The 21,029-nt window shown below is 47.4% G+C and overlaps 1 protein-coding gene across 6 annotated transcripts in view; it reads right to left on the bottom strand.

Annotated features, from left to right (window-relative positions):
* Nucleotides 1-21,029, bottom strand: part of TNS1 (tensin 1) — a 210,235-nt gene that overhangs the window by 166,540 nt on the left and 22,666 nt on the right. For all 6 annotated transcript variants that reach the window (XM_040228387.1, XM_040228386.1, XM_040228388.1 and 3 more), the window contains exon 3: nt 17,679-17,716. In XM_040228387.1, coding sequence (XP_040084321.1) covers nt 17,679-17,716 — 38 coding nt within the window. The remainder of the gene's footprint in view (nt 1-17,678; nt 17,717-21,029) is intronic.

Raw genomic sequence — 21,029 nt, 5'->3', positions numbered from 1 at the left:
ACTGCTCAAGGAGCAGAGCAAACAGGATAAGGAGACACCGGTGGGACACACAGGTATTCCAGCTCTGGAATCATCACCTGCAGAGGGCCAGACTCGACATCTAGTAATAACCATGATGCTTCCACTACAGCCACAGCTGCAACAAATCCCTGCCTACTGTGCACGAGCAGCTGAAAAGCACTCTCCACATCTAGCTAATTTAATCCTCACTATGACCCTGCAGGAAGGTTTTTGTGACCCTAGTTTGTAGATGAGAAACCAAGAATCAGAGCACTTCAGAAAATGGTCCAAAGTCATCCAGTTGTAAGCAAGGAAACCAAGCCAGCTCTGTCTCCGAAGCTCCCAAGTCTTAGCACAAAAGAGATCTTCACTGCTTCCAGTCCAACCTCCTCCTCATAATGCAAGGTGGCTGCTGAGGGCTCATCATCTCACAAGACAGCCCACTTGAGTATGGACCAGTCCAACTGCCTACCCTAGAGGTCCGGGCAAGCTTAGTAAAGCAGAACTTTGTCCACCCAACCTGTCTCTCTCCTAGGACACTGTGCACAGGGGGGCCGTGATAATAATAATGACAATAATTGCTGGTATTTATCTATTGCTCTGCACACTTCAGATGCATTCACTCTTATTCTCACAATAATCTTTGGAAGCAGGAACTATTTTTATGACTTTTATAGACAGGGAACCCAAATCATAAACAAACAACTTGCCCAGTTAGAGTTATGAGCGTTAAAGAAGGAATTCAGACAGGAGGTCAGGATTCTCATCACACCACCTCCAGGCAGACTCTCCCCTGGAGGCTCTCCCTGAGTCTGGGTTCAACTCCTGGGTCCTGGTTCCACCACCTTCCTGGCTGTGTGAGCACACTGCTCGACCGTCTCAACCCGTTTCCTCCTCTGTGTCCTAAGGGATTATACTAACGCCTATCTTTTAGTGCTGGTGTAAGGATTAGATTAAATGAGCCTATCTGTACAGGCATAGAGGATCTTCATAAGCCAGAGACTGATGGTGGAATTCAAGCCAGTGTGATTTTCGGAGTGCAGGAGAGGGCACTGGAGCTTTTCCGTGGCTCCTCCAATCACACATGACCCACAAGTGACCTTCCTTCCCTGCTTCCTTGAACAGAACCTGATTTGAACCCAGACACCTCTGGATACCCTCGCTTGGATGCCCAGGCCCAGCAGGTGGAAACAGGCCAGGAGGTTAATCTGTGACTGGCTCTGTGCTTCACTGTGCCCCAGGGCACACATACCCCTCTCGTCCTAATGGCCCCCCACTAACATCCCACCCTGCCTGCCTGCTGCCTGCCAGCTTGGCCAATGACAATTGGCCAAGTCATTCACCAGCCAGGGGCCAAATCCTCAGAGAGAGGGAGCAGGACCCCAGGAGGTCCTAGGCAGGGCAGAGCAGACAGGAGGACATGGGGCCAGCAGCCGACCACAGGCAGAGGAATCAGTGTGGGAGGAGGATAAAGGAATGTGGGCCATGGTCAATCCAGTGGAGCGAGCCAGGCCTGCTGGCTAGGGGGTGTCGGTTAAGAATCCACCTGCCAATGCAGGGGACGTGGGTTCGATCCCTGGTCCAGGAAGATCCCACATGCCTCAGGGCAACTAAGCCCATGTGTCACAACTACTGAGCCCGAGTTCTCTAGAGCCTGTGCTCTGCAACAAGAGAAGCCACCACATGAGAAGTCTATGCGCCATAATTAGAGAGTAGCCCCGGCTCTCCGCAACTAGAGAAAGCCCAGGCACAGCAACAAAGATCGAGCATAGCAAAGAAAATAATAAATTAAAAAAACATCCACCAGAGCCCAAGGGCAGAGGGGCTCCAACTCTACCAGCACATGCAGGCTCCGGCATTGGCTTTGGGTCAGTGGCTCAGAAGGTTAAGACTCTCCCTAGGGAGAGCCAAGCAGGGTCTGATGCTTGCGGGGTCCTCAGGAAGCATCTTAGGGCCCTCTCTCAGGACCAGCAGCTTCTCTCGGGCAAAAGTAGATACCCCAGGAGGGGAAACCCCACCTCTCCCTCACTCTCCCTGCTCAGCCAGCTCCAGGCAAATTGCAAACCCCCTAAGTTGAAAGCCAGAAGCAGCCAGGGAAGCTGGCATGGGCCAGGGGTTCAAGAGTCACCTCCCCTCTCATGCTACTGACAGACCGTCTAACTTGCCCTGGCCCCCTGCCCTCTCCCTGCACCGCAGACCCCAGCCCTCACCAGATCCCTCCTTAGCAGGAACCCCTGGTCTTTGTGCCCTCCTGCATATTTCACCACGTGTCTTGCTTCTACGGGACCCCAGGATCTCCCACCCCTGTCTCCCTTTCTGGCTCCAACTCTGCAGCTCCCATCTGCCCTTCTCTCCCTGCCCTGGGTTCCCACCCTCCCCCTTCCTAACTCCTGCAGTCTCTCAGATGCAGCAAACCCCCGTGTGATGTTTACACAGTCCCAGAGTCAGAAACGCTGAAAAATATGAGACCTTTTGGGAAACACATTCCAGGAAAATGAGAAGCCAGTCACAGCTCAGTGTCACTTTCTCCCCAGCATTGGGTGTGTGTGTGTGTGTGTGTGTGTGTGTGTGTGTGAGAGAGAGAGAGACCTCGCACACTAACTGACTGCTTATGACACACTCCAGGCCTACTTATTAACCCCTGAAGGCCCTATACTCTCAGGTGTGTGTGTGTGTGTGCACACGCACACTGACTGCTTATAACACACTCCAGGCCTGCTTATTTTAACCCCTAAAGGCCCTATACTCTCAGAGAGAACTCTGGGAAGATTGTTAGGGGAGGGGTGAGAGGGGCTGTTACAGCTTCTTGAAAATTTTTAGAAAGTAGAGATAAAATGGCTTCTCGCCCAAGACCTACCTCATCCTTGACCCTCACTGTGGGGGAAGCAAAAGCCAGGAGAACAGAAGCCAGAGAAACCAGTGGCTCCCTAGGGGCCTGTGCCCAGTGGAGTTGAAGAGGAGTTTCCAGAGGCAAAGACATGTTAGTCAGATGCTATTAAGGGACTCCAACATCAGAATCATTGAGGGGTGGGGGGGAGTCTTAGAAATTAATGCATATCCCTGGGCCCAAGCCAAGACCCACTGAACCAAAGTTGAGGGTGGCAAGAATATGCTTAATGGGCTCATCAGGTGAGGCTGAGGCCCACTGATGGGTGATGTGAGAGAATGGTGACCCACAGCTCTTTTCCTTAGAAATCAGGAAAAAAAAAAAGAGAGAGAGAGCCTCAGCGGCAGAGAATAGAGGCTGAAGGTGGGAAAGGAAGTAGTGAAAAGCCATCAAGCGTTGGAGCTAGATACTCAGCCCTAAGCTGCCTGCTAGCTACATGACTGGTGCAGAATGCTTCACTTCAATTTTCTCATTCAAGAGTGTGACCAATTATAGCCACTTCATGTGTGGTTTTCCAAAGATTCAATGAGATGAGTGTCAAGCAGCCACCATGCAGAGGATACTCAAAAAACAGTGGCTATACACAAACTGACTCTGATGAAAAACCCTTCAAGTTAGAGAGAAAATGGGATCTTTGAAAAGGCCCACAAAGTTGATAAGCTGTTAGTAAACTGACCAGGAAAAAAAGAGAGAAGACAAAATTACTTGAATCAGAAATGAAAGAGAGGGTATTACTACTGATCTTACAGAAATAAAAAGAATTTTGAAGGAATACTATGAACAATTGTATGCCAATAGGTAAGTAAGATGAAATGGACAAACTCCTTAAAAGACATATACTACCAAAACCGACTCAAGAAGAAATAGAATATCTGAATATATTAACAAAGTTATCCGTTAAGCCAAACTAGCAATACTGCATACAGAGAAAAGCTCAGGCCCAGATGACTTCACATGTGAATTCTATTAAACGTTTAAAGAATAATCCATATCAACTCTTCATAAACACTTCCAAAAAGTGGAAGAGGAGCAAACACCTGTTAACTCGTCATATGAGATCAGTATTACCTCGATGTCAAAACTAGACAAAGACAATACAAGAAAAAGAAAACTAAAGATCAATATTTCTTATGAGTAAAGATGCACAAACTCTCAACAAAATACTAGAAACCAAACCCAGCAACATATAATAGTAAGAATTACACATTCTGACCAAATGGGATATATCCTGGGAATGCAAGGTTGTTTTAACATCTGAAAATCAATTACTGTAATACACCATATCAACAGAATAAAAAAAAAAGCAAACAATCATCTCAACAGATGTAAAAAAAAAAATTTACAAAATCCTGATTTAAAAAACACTCAACAACAAACTATAAATTGAAGGAAATGTCCTCAATGTGATAAAGGGCATCTATGAAAGCCCCACAGCTAACATTCTGCTTAATGGTTAAAGACTGCATGCTAAAAAAAAAAAAAAAAGACTGCATGCTTTCCCCTAAGATCAGGAACACGATAAGGATTTCTCTTCTTGCCACTTCTAGTTCTAGCCAGGACAATTAGGTAAAAAAAAAAAAAAAAAGAAAAAAAAATGGAAAGAAAATTTGGAAAAAAAGAAGTAAAACTATCTCTGTTCACAGATGACATGACCCTATACACAGAAAATCCTAAAGAATTCAATTTTTAAACTACTGGAATTAATAAATGAGTTCATGAAGGTTAGGGCAAATCTTCAATATACAAAGATCAATTGTATTTCTATACACTGACAATGAACAATCTGAAAATAAAATTAAGAAAACAATTCCATTTATAATAATATCAAAAAGAATAAAATATTTAAAGTAAATTTAGCTCCCCAAAAGTGTAAAACTTCTACTCCAAAAACTACAAAACAATATGGAAAGAATTTAAAGAAGATATAAACAAATGGAAAGATATCCCTTGCTCACAGATCAGAAGACTCAACACTGTTAAGATGGCAATACTCCCTAAATTGATCTACAGATTTAATTCCCTATTAGAATACCAGCTGGCTGCTTTGTAGAAAACAATAGGTTGATCCTAACATTCAAATGGAAACTCAAGGGACCCAAAACAGCCAAAACAATCTTGAAAAAGAAGAACAAAACTGGAAGACTCACACTTTCCAACTTCAAAACTTACTACAAAACAGTAGTAATCAAAACAGCATGGTACTGGTGTTAAGGATAGACATACCCTTATTCCATTCTCAATGGAATAAATTAAGACTTCAGAAATAAAACCTCAACAGCTATGGTCAACTGATTTTTTACAATGTTGCCAAGATCATTCAGTTAGGAAAGAGTAGTCTTTTCAACAAATGGTTCTGGAATAACTGGGGTTGTTGTTGTTGTTGTTGTTGTTGTTGTTGAGTCACTAAGTCGTGTCTAGCTGTTTTTGTGACCCCATGGACTGTAGCCCACCAGGCTCTTCTGTCTATGGTATTTCACTGGCACAGGCAAAAGAATGAAACTGGACCCTTACTTCATACCATATATAAATACTAATTCAAAATGGATGAAAGATGTAATGGTAACAACCAAAACTATAAAACTAAGAAGAAAACATAGGGGTAAATATCACTTTGGATTTGACTTTAGCTATGATACCAAATGGAGAAGACAATGGCACCCCACTCCAGTACTCTTGCCTGGAAAATCCCATGGACAGAGGAGCCTGGTGGGCTGCAGTCCATAGGGTCGCTAAGAATCAGACACAACTGAGCGACTTCACTTTCACTTTTCACTTTCATGCACTGGAGAAGGAAATGGCAACCCACTCCAGTGTTCTTGCCTGGAGAATCCCAGGGACGGGTGAGCCTGGTGGGCTGCCGTCTATGGGGTCACACAGAGTCGGACACGACTGAAGTGACTTAACAGTAACATAATACCAAAATCACAGACAAAGAAACAAACAAACAAAAAGAGATAAACTGGACTAAATCAAAGTTTGAAATGTGTATGCTACAAAGTAAAAAGACAATCTGAAGGATGGGGAAAAAATATCTCAAATCACATATCTGATAAGGAACTTGTATCCTGAACATAAAAAGAACTCTTATAACTCAACAATAAAGACGCAAATAATTTAATTTTTTAAATGGGCAAAGAATTTGAAAAGACATTTCTCAAAAAAAGATAAATACATGACCAAGAAGCACATGAAAAAATACTCAACATCATTCATCATCAGGGAAATCAAATCAAAACCACAGTGAGATATCACTTCATATCTACTAGGATGGCTATAATCAAAAAGTCAAATAAGTATTCACAAGGACGTAGAGAAATTGGAATCTTCATGCACTGTTGGTGCAAATATAAAATGGTGCAGCTGTGTTGTAAATTGAGTTGTGTACCCACCCCCAAAAGAGGTATGTTGAAGTCCTAATTCCTCATCCCTCAGATGTGACCTTATTTGGAAGCAGAGTCTTTAATGAGGTCATCAAGTTAAAATGTGATCATTATGGTGGGCCTTAATCCCATATGACTGGTGTCCTTGTAAAACTTGGACACAGAGACAGACATACACAGAGAAAAGATGATAAGAAGACACACGGAGAAAATACCATGTGAAGATAAAGATCAAAGCGAAGTATCTATAACCCAAGCAACATCAAAGATTGCCAGCAACCCACCCAAAGACACAAGGAAGGCTTCTCCCTACAGTTTTTAGAGGCATATGGTCCAATTTTGGACTTTTAAGCCTCCAGAACTGTGAAACAAGAAATTTCTGTTGTTTTAAGTCAGTTTGTGGTACTTTCCTACAGCAGACCTAGAAAACTAATATTAGCTGCTTTGGAAAACAGCTTGACAGTTCCTCAAAAAGTTAAATGTAGAGTTAAAACAGAACCCCATATTTTCACTCATAGGTAGAGGTAACTAGATAGATAGAGCCAAGAGAAGTGAAAACATATGTCCAGTGGCAACCTGGAGGGATGGGATGGGGAGGGAAGTGGAAGGGGGCTTCAGGATGGGGGGACACATGTATACCTAGGGCCAATTTATGTTGATGTATGGCAAAAGCCATGATAATATTCTAATTATCCTCCAATAAAATAAATAATTTTTTAAAAGAAAACATATATCCCCATGAAAACTTGTTCATGAATATTCATGTCAGCATTATTCACAATAACCAAAAAGTGGAAACGATCCAAAAGTCCATCAACTGATAAAGGGATAAACAAAATGTGGTATACTCACACAATGCAATATTATTAGGCCATAAAAAGGATGTACTTTGGAAACACTATGTTAAGTGAAAGAAGCCAGCCCTAAAGAACACATTCTGCTATTCCATCTATATGACATCTCCAGAATAGAGAAATAACGTGGAGATAAAAAGCAGATTAGTGGTTGCTTAGGGCTGGGGCCAGGGTGTGGGAAGGAGAGGGATTGAGGGACAGTTAAATTTAAATTGTATGGGGTCTCTCAAATGCTGGAGAGGGTATGGAGGAGAAGGAACTCTCCTACACTATGAGTGGGACTGTAAGTTGGTACAGTCACTACGGTGAACAGTATGGAGATTCCTCAAAAAGCTAAAAAGAGTTGCATATATGATTCAGCAATCCCACTATATACTTAACTCCAATTCAAAAAGTTTAATGCACCCCTGTGTTAACAGAGGCACTAATTACAATAGTCAAGACATGGAAACAACCTAAATGTCCATCAACAGATGAATGGGCAAAGAAGATGCAGTGTATGTACACACACACACACACACACACAATGGAATACTACTCAGCCATACAAAGAATGAAGTGATGCTATTTGTAGCAACAAGGATGGGCCTAGAAACTAGCATACCACATGAAACGTCAGACAGAAAGACAAATAGACAACATCACAAATGTAGACTCTAAAATGTGATACAGATGAACTTATCTATGCAACAGAAACAGACTCATGGGCACAGAGAACAGACCTGTGGTTGCCAAGTGGGAGAGGGAGCTTGGGAGGGGTGGGCTGGGAGCTTTGATCAGCAGATGCAAACTGTTATATATAGAACAGGCTTTCCTGGCGGCTCAGCTGGTGAAGAGTCCACCCACCATGCACGAGACCCTAGTTCGATTCCTGGGTCTGGAAGATCCCATGGAGAAGGGATACACTACCCACTCCAGTATTCATCGACTTCCCTGATGGCTCAGATGATAAAAAATTCACCTGCAATGCAGGAGACCTGGGTTTGATTCCCTCGGTTAGAAAGATCCCCGGAGGAGGCCACGGCAACCCACTCCAGTATTCTTACCTAGAGAATTCTATGGACTGAGGAGCCTGGTGGCTGCAGTCCATGGGGTCGCAAAGAGCAGGAGAGGATTGAGAGACTAAGCACCCACAATCACATATATAGACTAGACAAACAACAAGCTCTTACTGCATAGCATAGGGAACAATACGCAGTATCCTGTGATAGACCATAACAGAAAAGAAAATGAAAAAGGATGCATATAAATGTATAAGTGAGTCACTTTGCTGTACAGCAGAAATCAACACAACATTGTAAATCAACTATACTTCAGCAAAATTTTAAAAAAAATTAATGTATGAAGTTTCTTTTCAAGATGATAGATTGACTGTGGTGATGGCTGCACAACATTGAATACACAAAACACCACTGAATTATACATTCTAAAAGGATGAATTGTACTGCATGCGAATTACACCTCAAAAAAGTCACTATTAAAAAAAAAAAAAAGACAACTAGGAAAGGTCCTTGACTGCTGAAAGCGCTATTATACACTTGGCACTGTGCGGGGTGCTGACCAAGACAGCAAGGGCAGAGATGGGTCTTCAAAAGCTGCAGACCAGCGATTCTCAAGACTGGCTGCAAAGTGGACTCAGCTGGGAAACTTTTAAATCAACTTTACTGACATAATTTATATACAATAAAGGCATCCCTTTTAAGAATATAGTTCGGTGAATTTGACAAATATATACTCTGGGTAACCATGACCACCACAATCAAGATAAAGGACATCTATATACCGTCCAAAAAAAAGTACCCTCACACGCTTTTGGAAACAATCTTCCCACCACCCCCCAGATCCAGAAAAGTACTACTCTGCTTTTCGTCATGAGAGTTTTGCCTTGTCAAGAATTTCATAAAAATGGAACCATTTGTTCCATTTATGTCTGGCTTCTTTCACTAAGCCCAGTGTTTTTGAGATTCATCAGCGATGCTGTGAGTAACAACAGTTCATTCGTTTTTATTACCAAGTAGTATTCCATGGGAACTTTATGTCACAATTTGTCCATTCGGCTGTTGTTGACTAATTGAGTTTTTCCACTTTGGGACTATTATGAATAAAGCTGCTAAGAATTTATGTGCAAGGGACATGTTTTCATTTCTCTTGGGTAAATATCTTGGAGTGGAATTGCTGGGTTATAAGGCAAATGCATGTTTAACTTTTTAGGGAATGGTCACCAGCTTTCCAGAATGGTTGCACCATTTTACACTCCCAACTCTGGTGGCTACTTTCAAAAATCCCAATGCCTGGATCATGCCCCAAACCAATTAAATCAGATTCCCTGGGGAGGAGGACCCAGGTAGCACTATCTTTAAAGCATCCCAGTGATTCTAAAGTACAGACAAGATCTGGAACCATGACTACAGGTCTTGGTGCCCTGAGGCAAGCAAGCAAGCAAAAGACAAATTATATTCGCTGACATCTGTTTCCTCATTCTTCCTTGACAGTGGAGAGGGAAAAGAGAAGCCAAACACGTCAGCATCTAGTCTTGCCTGACACCAGCGCCCTCAGCAACCTTGGTTGGTCCCTCAAATTCTCCCCACCTTTTTTTTCTGCCCCTGCAGTGGAAGCCTAGAGTTCTAATCCCTGGACCACCAGGGAATTCACTCTCTGCTTCCCAGGTGGCACAATGGTAAAGAATTCACCTGCTAATGCAGGAGACGGGGTTTGATCCCAGGGCCAGGAAGATCCCCTGGAGAAGGAAATGGCAACCCACTCCAGTATTCTTGCCTGGGAAATCTCATGGACAGAGAAGCCTGGGAAGGGGGGCTGCCTACAGTCCATGGGGTTGCATAGAGTTAGACACGATTTAGCTGCAAAACAACAACAGAGTTAGAAGACAGCAAGAAGAATACAAAATAAATATCAGCAACATTTTGACCACTTATTTTGAGCTTGGCATTTTAGTTGGGATATCACAGAGGCTTACAAGACAGGTCCTATTATAATCCATGTTACAGATGAGGAAACTGGAGCTCAGAGAGGTTAAAACCCTTGACAGGGTCACACAGACAGTTGTTAATGTAGAAGACATTTACACTCAACAGTCTGTCTCCAAGTCCAAAACATTCACTGTACTCAGAGCAATCAATGGGTCTTAGAGCCATGAACCTCCTCCTGCTACCCTGCTATCTCAGTAGCAGGAAAACACAGCAAGTCTCCAACAACTGCGCATGGAGGCTGCAGGTGTGTTTATGAGAGAACAGGAAAGGTGCTATGTAATGTGATTGAATAATGTGACTGAAAGATGGGGGTTAATTATAGGATTTCCTTTCCTTTCAAGCTTAAAGGATGGGATTTAAACCCCTCTGGTACAGGGGAGGGGACCAAGTCATTGCTGCAGCCTCCTCCCTTCATGCCCCTGGTGCAGAGGGAAACGAAGAGCCAGGGCTGGGAAGAGGGTGTTATCGTTGTTGTTGATTAGTTGCTCAGTTGTGTCCAACTCTGTGCGACCCCATGAGCTGCCACCCACCAGATCCTGTTTGTGGGATTTCCCAGGCAAGAATACTAGAATGGGTTGCCATTTCCTTCTCCAGGGAATCTTCCCAACCAGGGATCAAACCAGGGTCTCCTGCACTGGGAGGCGGATTCTTTACCACTGAGCCACCAAGGAACCCCAAGGGTGAAGGGAAGTGGCTCAGTCATGTCCGACTCTTTGCGACCCCATGGACTGTAGCCTATCAGGCTCCTCTGTCCATGGGATTTTGCAGGCAAGAGTACTGGAGTGGGTTGCCATTTCCTTCTCCAGGGATCTTCCTGACCCAGGGATCAAACCCAGGTCTCCTGCATTGTAGGCAGACGCTTTAACCTCTGAGCCACCAGGGAAGCCCAAGGGTAGGAGAAGGTAAAGGAAGCGAGGTGAGAAGGGACTGCCTGGAGGCTGAGGTGTGGGTCCCAGCAATTTGCCTGCTCTGCAGCTACCTGGCTCTTTGAACTCTTATCAGACCCGGAATGGACAACCAGCATTTTGCTGGAAGGAGCCACCCTTGTCTGCTAGAACTGCTATTTCAAAACAAGGGGGCAAATCAGGAGTAAAAAGAGGCTTTCTCAAACACTGTATCCGGATCAGGGGAACCTGGGTGTGGGCTGCATAGGAACTCTGTGTTATCTTTGCAACTTTTCTGTAAATCTCCAACCAGCCTGGCGGGAAGGGGAGGGTGGGACGAATTGGGAGAGTATGTATGTCAATACACACACTACTATGTGTAAAACAGGTAGCTAGTGGGAACCTGCTGTATAGCACAAGGAGCTCAGCTGGGTGCTCTGTGATGACCTAGAAGAGTGGGGCGGATGGGAGAGGCTCAAGAGGGAGGGGATATACAATACATATAGCTGTTATACAGCAGAAATTGTATAACACAACATTGCATATTGTACACTAATATTTTAGAAATAAATTTTTAAAAGACAAACTATGTTAAAAATGACAAATAAAAATAAAACCAACCAAACATGTAAAATCTCCTTTAAAATATTAAATAAATACATAAATGAACAAATGTATCTGGAGACTGTGGAACCCCACAGCAGGGGAGTGAGGAGAAAAGCAAAACAGAAGAAAATCTACTGTGTATATACACACTGTGCATATGCTCAAATAAAAGTGGAAGACAAATCCTGGGCCATTCATTTTAAATCCTCAACTGAGAGAAACAATGGGGAAAGATGAGGACCCCTATGAGACTTAAGGGTGGGGACTAAAGGAAACACAATTTGCTCCCCTGGAGAAATTTATGCGGCAGGGAGGCGGGGAGCAGGGCGGTGCAGGGAGTCTGGGGGGTCTAGGCAGGACCAGGGAATTTGTTCGATCCCTGGTCTGGAAACTAAGATTCCACATGCCACAGAGCAACTAACCCCAGGCTGAAACTAAGACCCCCAACTAAGATGCTGCAAAGCCAAAAATAAATACTCTTTTTTAATGGAACTAGCTTTTTTTAAAAAGAGATTTGGAGGGGCAGCTAGAGAGTGGGGCTTCCAGGAACCACGATGAAATGCCAGTGCCTGAATCAGCCCCTTCTCTCTATTTGTCACCATTTCTCTGGCTCGCTCTCAACTCACTTCCCTTCTCACCTGCTTCCCACCCATTTTTCCCAGGGCAGCACAAGAAAGCTACTGGCATCAAGGTGCCCTTAGCCAAGACCCTCCCAGAGCCTCAACAACAGATCTATAAAATGGGGCTCCCATGAGCCCTACCCACCTTTTAGGACTGAGAGGGTGAGGGAAAATGTTTTGTGTATTACAAAGTTCAGTGTAGATACAGGTGATTAAGTGTTCATAGTAGGTCTGTTCATTATAGCTCCAAATTGGAGATAACTCAAAAGGCAATACACAATGGAATGGATAAATAAATTGTGGTTCATTCACCTACTGGAATACAACATAGCAATAAAAAAAGAATGAACCACTGCAACTCACTAGAACACAAATGAGCCTCCCAGACATAATGCTGAGTGAAATAAGCCAGACACAAAAGTAAACATACTGCATAATTCAATTTATATGAAGTTCATAAACAGGCAAAACTAATCTCTGATGTTATAAGTAAGACTAGCAATTACCTTTGGGGGATACTGATTGGAGGGGGGCATAAGGACTGCTTCTGGGGTGCTAGAAATGTTCTAGCTCTTGATCTGGTTCATAAACATGTACAGATTATCAGTTGATGATATGTGAGTTGTATCCCAACTAGAAAATGTAAATGACTAGATTTATTATTTGGAGCATTTTTTTTTCTCTCTCTCTCTCTCTTCTAATGGCTGCACCATACAGCTTGCAGGATCTTAGTTCCCAGTCAGACATCAAACCCGGGCCCATGCAGTGAAAACACCAAGTCCTAACCACTGGCCCACCAGGGAATTCTTTATTTGGAGCATCTTTGGGTCAAGTGGTAGGAGAGCACTTTGAAGGGGTTTTAAAATGGTTTTTCTGCTCCTTCTTTTCTGCTTTCATCCACCCCCTCAGCCTCTCCCTACATAGGAACTTCTTGTTTCTCAACATTCCTTTATTCCACTCCTTTATTTCTTCATGGAACCTCTACTACCAGACAGGCACTATTCTAGAAGTTGAGGGAGCAACATGTCTCTCAACAGTTCTAAGTGCAATAAACAGCTCAGTCTACATCAGGGCACTAGGGCCCCTCTACCAGCATTTCCTCTCAAGCAGCTCCAATTTGCAAAGAATGAGGCACAGAATATGCGGGCTTTTTTCTATTTTTGCCTATGGTTCCAAGAAAAGAGAAGATGCCTACTATGTAACAATGGGCACTTCTATAACCCAGCTGACACAGCTGGAAGGCAGCAGAGGTAGAGTTCAAATCCAGGTAAGTCTAATTCCTATGTCTTGCCCTTCCCACCACTCTTGAGACCTTCCAAAAGCCAGATCAGTTTTGCTCTCTTCCTGGAAATCTGTGGAAGTCAGCCTCCAAATGGTCTCAATGATTCTTGGCTCCAAGGCCCTTCCCACACTCAGTGGGGCTAAAGTGGTAGTTGCTCAGTTATATCCGACTCTTTGTAATCCCAAGGACTATAGCCCACCAGGCTCCTCTTTCCGTGGAATTCTCCAGGCAAGAATACTAGAGTGGTTAGCCATTCCCTTTTCTAGGGGATCTTCCCGACCCAGGGATCAAACCCTGGTCTTCTGCACTGCAATTGGATTCTTTACCGTCTGAGCCACCAGGGAAGTTCCTCTCAATGCGACTGACTTGCATTAACTAACAGCATATCGCAGAAACGGTGTTTGTCTTCCAAGGCTAGGATATAAAAGACTCAGGGCTTCGGCCCTGTGCTCCTGATTCACCCACTCTGAGGCAGCTACTGCCATGTTGTGAGGATACTCAAGCAGGCCTAAGGAGATGTCTGTGTGGCAAAAAACTGAGACCCCCTGCCAAAAGCCACCCCCAACTTGTTAGCCACAAGAGTAAACCATCCTGGAACAGATCCAGTCCATCAGGCCTTCAGACAACTATAGCGCCAGCTGGCATCTTGACTGCCACCCCAGGAGAGACCCCAGGCTAGAACCAAATCCCAGCGGGCCACCCCCAAATTTCTGACTCATAGAACCTGTGTGTTGGCTGCTTTAAGCTACTAAATGTGAGGGTAACTTGTTACATTGTATTGTGACTATAAATAACACCACACCTCTCAAAGTCCTGGGTTCATGCTGCAGGAACAGCCTGGGCGAAAGACTGTTAGGCATCCAGAGCCAGCCACTTACTAGAGGGGTGGCCAGACTGAGCTGAATTTGAGAGGACAGAGGAGGATCGACGTTAGCAAGAATTCCCCAGTGCGTGGGAAAGGAACTGTGAAACAAGAGACACAACAAAGCAGACATCCCAGCACCCTCTTCGCTGGAAGTTTCTCATACACTTCATCTATCTCAGTAAATGGAACCACGTGTACCCGGTGACTCCGGCCAAAAACCTGGGAGTCATCCCATTCTGTCTCTCACACCCAACATCCCCTCTACCAGCCAGGCTCTGGGCTCTGGCCCACAATGCATCCCAGGTCTGGTCCATTCTCACCGTATTTCCTGCAAGCACCAGGGACTATACCACCAGCCACTCTCACGTGGGCAACGTCAGCCACCTCTTAGCCCATCTCGTGCTCCTGCCCTTTGCCTGCTCAAGGTGAGAATGGCCTTCTCCAAGTGAAGCGCGGCTTATGTCTTTGCTGCTCAAAACCCTCCAGGCACTTTCTCCTCTCCAGCACTCTCTATACTCTACACAGCCCTCTTTGAAGTGTGACAAGCTCAGCTCACCTCTGGAACTTTGTACTGGCTCTTTCCATCTCTCAGATCATCATGTAGCATCATTTGGGTCTCACCTCACACAACACTCCCTTGGAGGAGTTTCCCTGGGCCACTCAGCCTAATCATCCTCTAACCTCCACTCTAGCTCATTTCCTTCATAACTTGGTTGCATCTGTCTCCCATGTTCGAACGTCAGTCCCATGAGGGCAAAGGCTTTCTTGGTCTTTTTCACCTACAGCAATGTCTGGCACATGGAAGGAGCTCAAAAAACACTGATTTAATGAATCCTGTCTAGAGGCAGGGCGATGGATGAGATGACCTCCAAGGTGATCTGGTTATAAAAGCTGGAGTACAGAGCTCTGCTGTGTGTTCTGGGGCTCACATCACCCTTTCCCAGTAAAAGGAAACAGCAGGGCGGTAGCAAGAACTGTGGTTTTAGGCGAGAGGCTTGCCAGCTGGGTGGAGCTCACAGCACCAGTGGGTCCCATTTCCTACAGAGGAAAATCCTACAAAAAGGCCCATCTGTCCGTCCATCCGGCTGCTCCCCTGGCAGTCCACCTCTCCCCTCCACGTTGGCCTCTTTGGCTGGGCAGAGCAGGGCTGCTGCAGCCTGGTATATTCTGACTCCCAGCATATATGAGAAGTGCCAAGCAGGCTGCACACCACCCCCAGAAGTCATCTTTGTCATCCCTCTGCCTCCACACAGGAGGCAGCTGTACAACAAGGAGCCATCTTCTATCACACTTCTCAGGCTCTCCAGAACACTCTCTCCCCACCCCCCAGCCACCACCATTAGCCTACTCAGACCCTTCACTGTGCATTCATTCCCTTCTCCTCTCTGACTGCATCCACGACTGCAAGAGATGGACGGCAAAGAGGGAGGGGCAGCTAAGGACCAAGGAATGTCTGCCCATAGGCAAGGAGGGGACATTTAGAAGGAAGTACAAGGGCCCAGGGACAGAAGTAGGTGAGGGACTATACTGGGAGACCTTGGGAAAGTCATTCAACCTTTGGGTGCCTCAGGTTCCTTATTTGTAAAACCATAGGATCTTTCAGCCTGTTTTATCCTCTGATAGAATTAAAAGAATAGAATCGATAATGCATTGAAGTGCGTCCTAAGGCTTACAGCACTGTAAATGTCCACTATTATTGAGAGAAACAAGTGCAGGAAGGAGGGGCATGTTGGGGAGGAGCAAGAACACCAGAAAGCTCTGGGAGGAAGAGCAGAAAAACTCTGCTCTAAATGAAGAGATCAAGGAAGGAGATGGAGGCGAAGCAGAAACTCACTCCCCCACTGGAGAAGAAAAGGCTGAGGGGGTCAGAAAAGCATAAGACACAGAAGAAGCAGAAACCACCCAAACGGCAGGAACAAGCCAGGCCTTTGACACTCGTGCTGGGAGAGCTCCCCAACCTGGAGTTTCCAGATGAAGAGGACACAGCCCTCAGCAAGGCCTGAGCAAAAGCCACTCAGGAGGAAGTGGGTCCCCTCTAAGAGAGATCTGCTGAGTCTACAAGGCCTACAAGTGTCACCTCTCTACAAGGTAACCCTCGGCCCTCAGAGCTACCAACTGACAATCATCAATTACCTGCGATGTTTTGAGCACCTGTTGTGTCTCAGGAACTGCGCTGGGCATCACACATACTATCCCATCTCATCCTCGTAATAGCCTTTTCTTATTCCCACATCCTTAGAAATGAAACAGAGGCTCAGAGAAGTTTACCCAGCTAATAAGAAGCAGAGCAGAAGATGCTCTGCTGGGCTTCCACTCCTCAAAGTTCCTTTTTGAAGCATCCTTCCTCCTTCATTCCCTGAACTCCTTCCTGAAAGAGCAAGGGTGAATGGCAAAGGGAGGAGTTAGAGGGCAGGGACGATATTAACAGTAAGGGAGGAAGGCACGCAGACGGTCTGCCTATGAAAGTTAAGGCAGGGCATTTCCAGCTCCAGAAAGCTGAGCGCATCTGACAGAACAATTTCCTTCCCAAGTAATCCATCATAATCCATCCTGGTGTCACCCCCACCCACATGACTCCAAAAGGCTGCCACGGGTGATCCATCACCCTTCTGCCAGGGCCTGAGAGGACACAGCCAAGCCAGGGATCAGCCAGCTCGGCCAATCAAAGGACCCAGCAAACCCTCTGGTCTTCCTGCCTCTGGTTTTCCTCTCCCCCAGGACCAGCCAGGAAACATTGATGAGGAAACCGAGGACGAAAAGTGGGACCCCACCAATAAAGAGTAGGATGGTCGCTCTGGAGGTTCCAGGCCCAGAGGTCTGCGACCCTGAGCTCTGAACTTTTTCCACCTCACCCCTCCTCCCCCTACCTATCCCCTGCTCCCGCCCTCGGGGTCTTGTGGCTGTGACCCCCATCCCGCCAAATCCGGCGGACTAGAGCTCCACGCGCGGCCCACAGGGAGATTGTAAAGCATCCCTCTGCCCCTCCATACCCCCACCCCCTGGAGAACTAAGGGGAAATACCTTCAAAGGCCCTGACCCCGGAGCTCGGTCTCCGCCAGCCACCCCCAACAGCCGCCGAGCCTGCGCGTCGCGCCCCCATCCCCCGCTAGCAGCCCCCCGCCCCCAGTCCTCGCCTTCACCTTGACCTGAGTCCGCTCAGGGGCCCAGGAGCTTTGCATAAACAAAGAGAGAAGGAGGGGACGATCGGGGCACCGCCCCCGGCCCGCCGGCGCCCCCGCTCCAGTCCCGGGACCCCAAGCCCGTCCGACCCTCCAGTCTCCCCGCAGGACCCGGCGGCCCGCAGCCTCCTTACCTTGGCCTGGCATTTCCGATGACAGGAGAAGCTGCAGACTGCAAGAAGGCGAGACACAGAAAGAAAGTTTAGCCGCGAGGTATGAAATGGAAACTCCGGCGAAATCTCCTCCCACCCCCGCCCGTAACCCGCGCTCGGGAGGGAAGGAGGGACGGAGGGAAGGAGGAACGGAGAGAGGAGGGGGCAGGGGGCTGCCGCGGCTCCCCGGGGCCTGCGGGGCGGGAACGCCCGGGACTGCGGACCCGCGGCCCAGGAGGCGGCGAGGCCCCCGTCGCCTAGAACCCCTCGGGCGGGCGCGGGAAGTTGGGAGGAGCAGCGGGAGACGCGGGGACCCCCTCCGTGGCTGGGCCCTGGCCGACCCAGTCTGGACCCAGGCCCCTTGCCCGCCGAGCCAGGAATAAGAGGACTGTCTCCCCTTACACACGAGGCAGCAGGCGGCACCCCAGAACCACATCACTCTCATTCCGGCAAAGAGAGACACACAGACCCAATTCGCGGTCCAGGAGAGGGCCTGTGCACGCACACATACACACTGACACCCACAGACACCAATAACCACTTACACAGGGACACTCAGCATACGTGCACACGGAGCACACACAGCCAGCTCACACACCCACAAGCCACACGCAATTTCATGGGAGACTCTCAGAGTACAGGCTGCCAGACTGTGGACACAAACTCTCAAAGTTTATGAGAAAACACACGTGAGTCGAAACACACACAGACACACACACGCTCACACATACATGCGCACGCGCACAAGCACACACACACACACACACACACACACACACACACACACACAGAGCTTGCTCTGCCCTCCCACTACCAGAAGTTGGAATCAAATTTCCTGTGGGGTTCCCTCAGCCTGGAATGTCCCAGCCCTGCCCGCCCTACCCCCAGGGCCCTCCACCCAGGATTTGGTAGTCCCCTCCCACCAGGTCCCAGAGACGGGGTGAGGGGTCTCCTGAGCTGAGCTGCTGCACACGCTTAGGTCTGCAAAGGCAGCTGGGCCATGGAGCCAGGGGCCACCCTGAACACAGATCCTCGCAGCCCTGGCCTCAGTCAGCTGCCTTTCCTCCTGGATCTATAGTTTTGTTGTTGTTTAGTCGCTAAGTCGCATCCAACTCTTTGCAACTTCACGGACTGCAGCCCGCCAGGCTCCTCTATCCATGGGATTTCCTAGGCAAGAATACTGGAATGGGTTGCCACTTCCTTCTCCAGGGGATCTTCCCAATCCAGGGATCAAACCCAGGACTCCTGCATTGGCAGGCGGATTCTTCACCACTGAGCCACCAAAGAAGCCTGAATCTACAGTAACCCGCCCCTTTCCAACCTCAAGCCAAACAGACCCCCAGCGAAGTGCAGAGGGGAGACCGAGGCACACATGAAGGCCCAGAGCTGTCAATAAAGCCTCCACAGCTCCCCACATGAAAGCTTCTGGTTTGTCTGCGGTAGTAGGGGTTGGGGGCAGAAGCTGGAGGACACTGGGCGGAGTCTGCAATGTGACCTTGGCCAGACCTTGTTCTCCCAGAACCCAGTTCTGGCCACAGCTCAGGCCTATGACTCAGCCAGTGCTGAGCAAAGCTTTCCTGACCCCACCAGTCACACAATCCAGCTCAGGGACTTCTCCATCCCCGGCCACCCAAGTCAAGTCCTGCCCATCCTTCTAGCCTTTCCATTTCTCTCTCAGTGTCCCACCGTCACCACCCCAGGTGGCAACCCCCTCCGGAGGGTGTTTCCACTCTGACACCAGAAGCCTTCCCATTCCCATCCCCAAGCCTCCTTTCCTGGCCTTGGAATGTGGAATTGAGAAAGCCTCAGGCCATGTGGCCTAAGCTTTGAAGGCCCTTCCAGCCAAGCAGGCGCCCACTGGGCCCGTGCCTCCTGACACAAGGAGCTCTCCTCTTCCTCTGCTAGTCAAATGCCAGGTCTTCAAGAATAATAATTCAGTGGACATGAATTTGAGCAAACTCCGGGAGATAGTGAAGGACAGGGAAGCCTGGTGTGCTGCAGTCCGTGGGACCTCCTCTCTCTCTTCCTCTCTGTCTCTCTCTCTCTTAAACACGTACACACACACATATGTATGTGACACAGTGGTGCCTAGTAGAGTGGAGGCTTAATAAATGTTTGCTGCACTGACCTGACTGAAGATCTCCCCTGGAATTTATGTGCACCCCCATTTAATCGGGCTTCCCTGGTGGCTCGCATGGTAAAGCGTCTACCTGCAATGCAGAAGACCTGGGTTCGATTCCTGGGTTGGGAAGGTCTCCTGGAGAAGAAAATGGCAATCCACTCCAGTATTCACGACTGGGAAATTCCACACAGAGGAGCCTGGTGGTTTATAGTTCATGGGGTCCTGGGTCTACAGTCCAAGAGTCAGATATGACTGAGCAACTAACACACACACCCATTTAATCATCCCCACCCAAAACTTAGTCTTTTCCTGAGCCATAACCCTCCCTACAGTGTCTCATAGTCCATCAAAAAGGCATTCCATAGGGCTTCCCTCCCCAGGCTTCCCAGGTGGCTCAGTAGTAAAGAATCTGCCTGCCTATGCAGGAGACACAAGAGATGAGGGTTCAATCCCTGGGTTGGGAAGATTCCCCTGGAAAAGGAAATGACAACCCACTCCAGTATTCTTGCCTGGAGAATCCCATGGACAGAGGAACCTGAAGGACTGCAGCCCCTGTTGTCACAAAGGGTCAGACATGACTGAGCAACTGAGCATGAACTCAAGGGCTACCCTGATGGGCTCAGTGGTAAAGAATTCGCCTGCCAAGGCAGGAGACACAGGTTCAACCCATGATCCAGGAAGATCACACACACCTCAGGCATCTAAGCCCGTGAGCCACAACTACTGAGCCTGTGCTCTAGACCCACAGCTACTGAAGCCCACGCATCCTAGAGCCTGCGCTCCGCAGCAAGAGAGGCCACCACAGTGAGAAGCCTGCGCGCCGCAACGAAGAATAGCCCCCACTCGCCACAATTAGAGGGAAGCCTGTGCAGCAGTGAAGACCCAGAACAGCCAAAAATAACAGATTTCATTTTTTTAAGGCATCCCTAAGGGTCCACTCCAGGCCTCCCAAGCCCAGTCTAGACACTGGGAGCACAGTGAGAGCCAGGACTCCATCTTCTTCCAGCATCAGACTTCATACTCCTGACATTCACAGCATGCGTCAAGCTGTTTCGTACCTCAGGGCCTTTGCACTTGCTGTTCTCACTGCCTGGAAGGCTCTCCCTCACCCCAGCTCTCCACTGTTCACCAATCCACATCCATCTTCTACTTCTAGAATCCACTGAAAGCTATCTCTTCCAAAGAGTCTTTTCATGGCCACTCAAATTACA

This window comes from Oryx dammah, unplaced genomic scaffold (assembly GCF_014754425.2).
Source record: "Oryx dammah isolate SB20612 unplaced genomic scaffold, SCBI_Odam_1.1 HiC_scaffold_27, whole genome shotgun sequence".
Taxonomy (NCBI): Eukaryota; Metazoa; Chordata; class Mammalia; order Artiodactyla; family Bovidae; genus Oryx; species Oryx dammah.
Note: the sequence above shows the minus strand (reverse complement) of the source record. Positions and strands in the feature narration are given on the sequence as shown.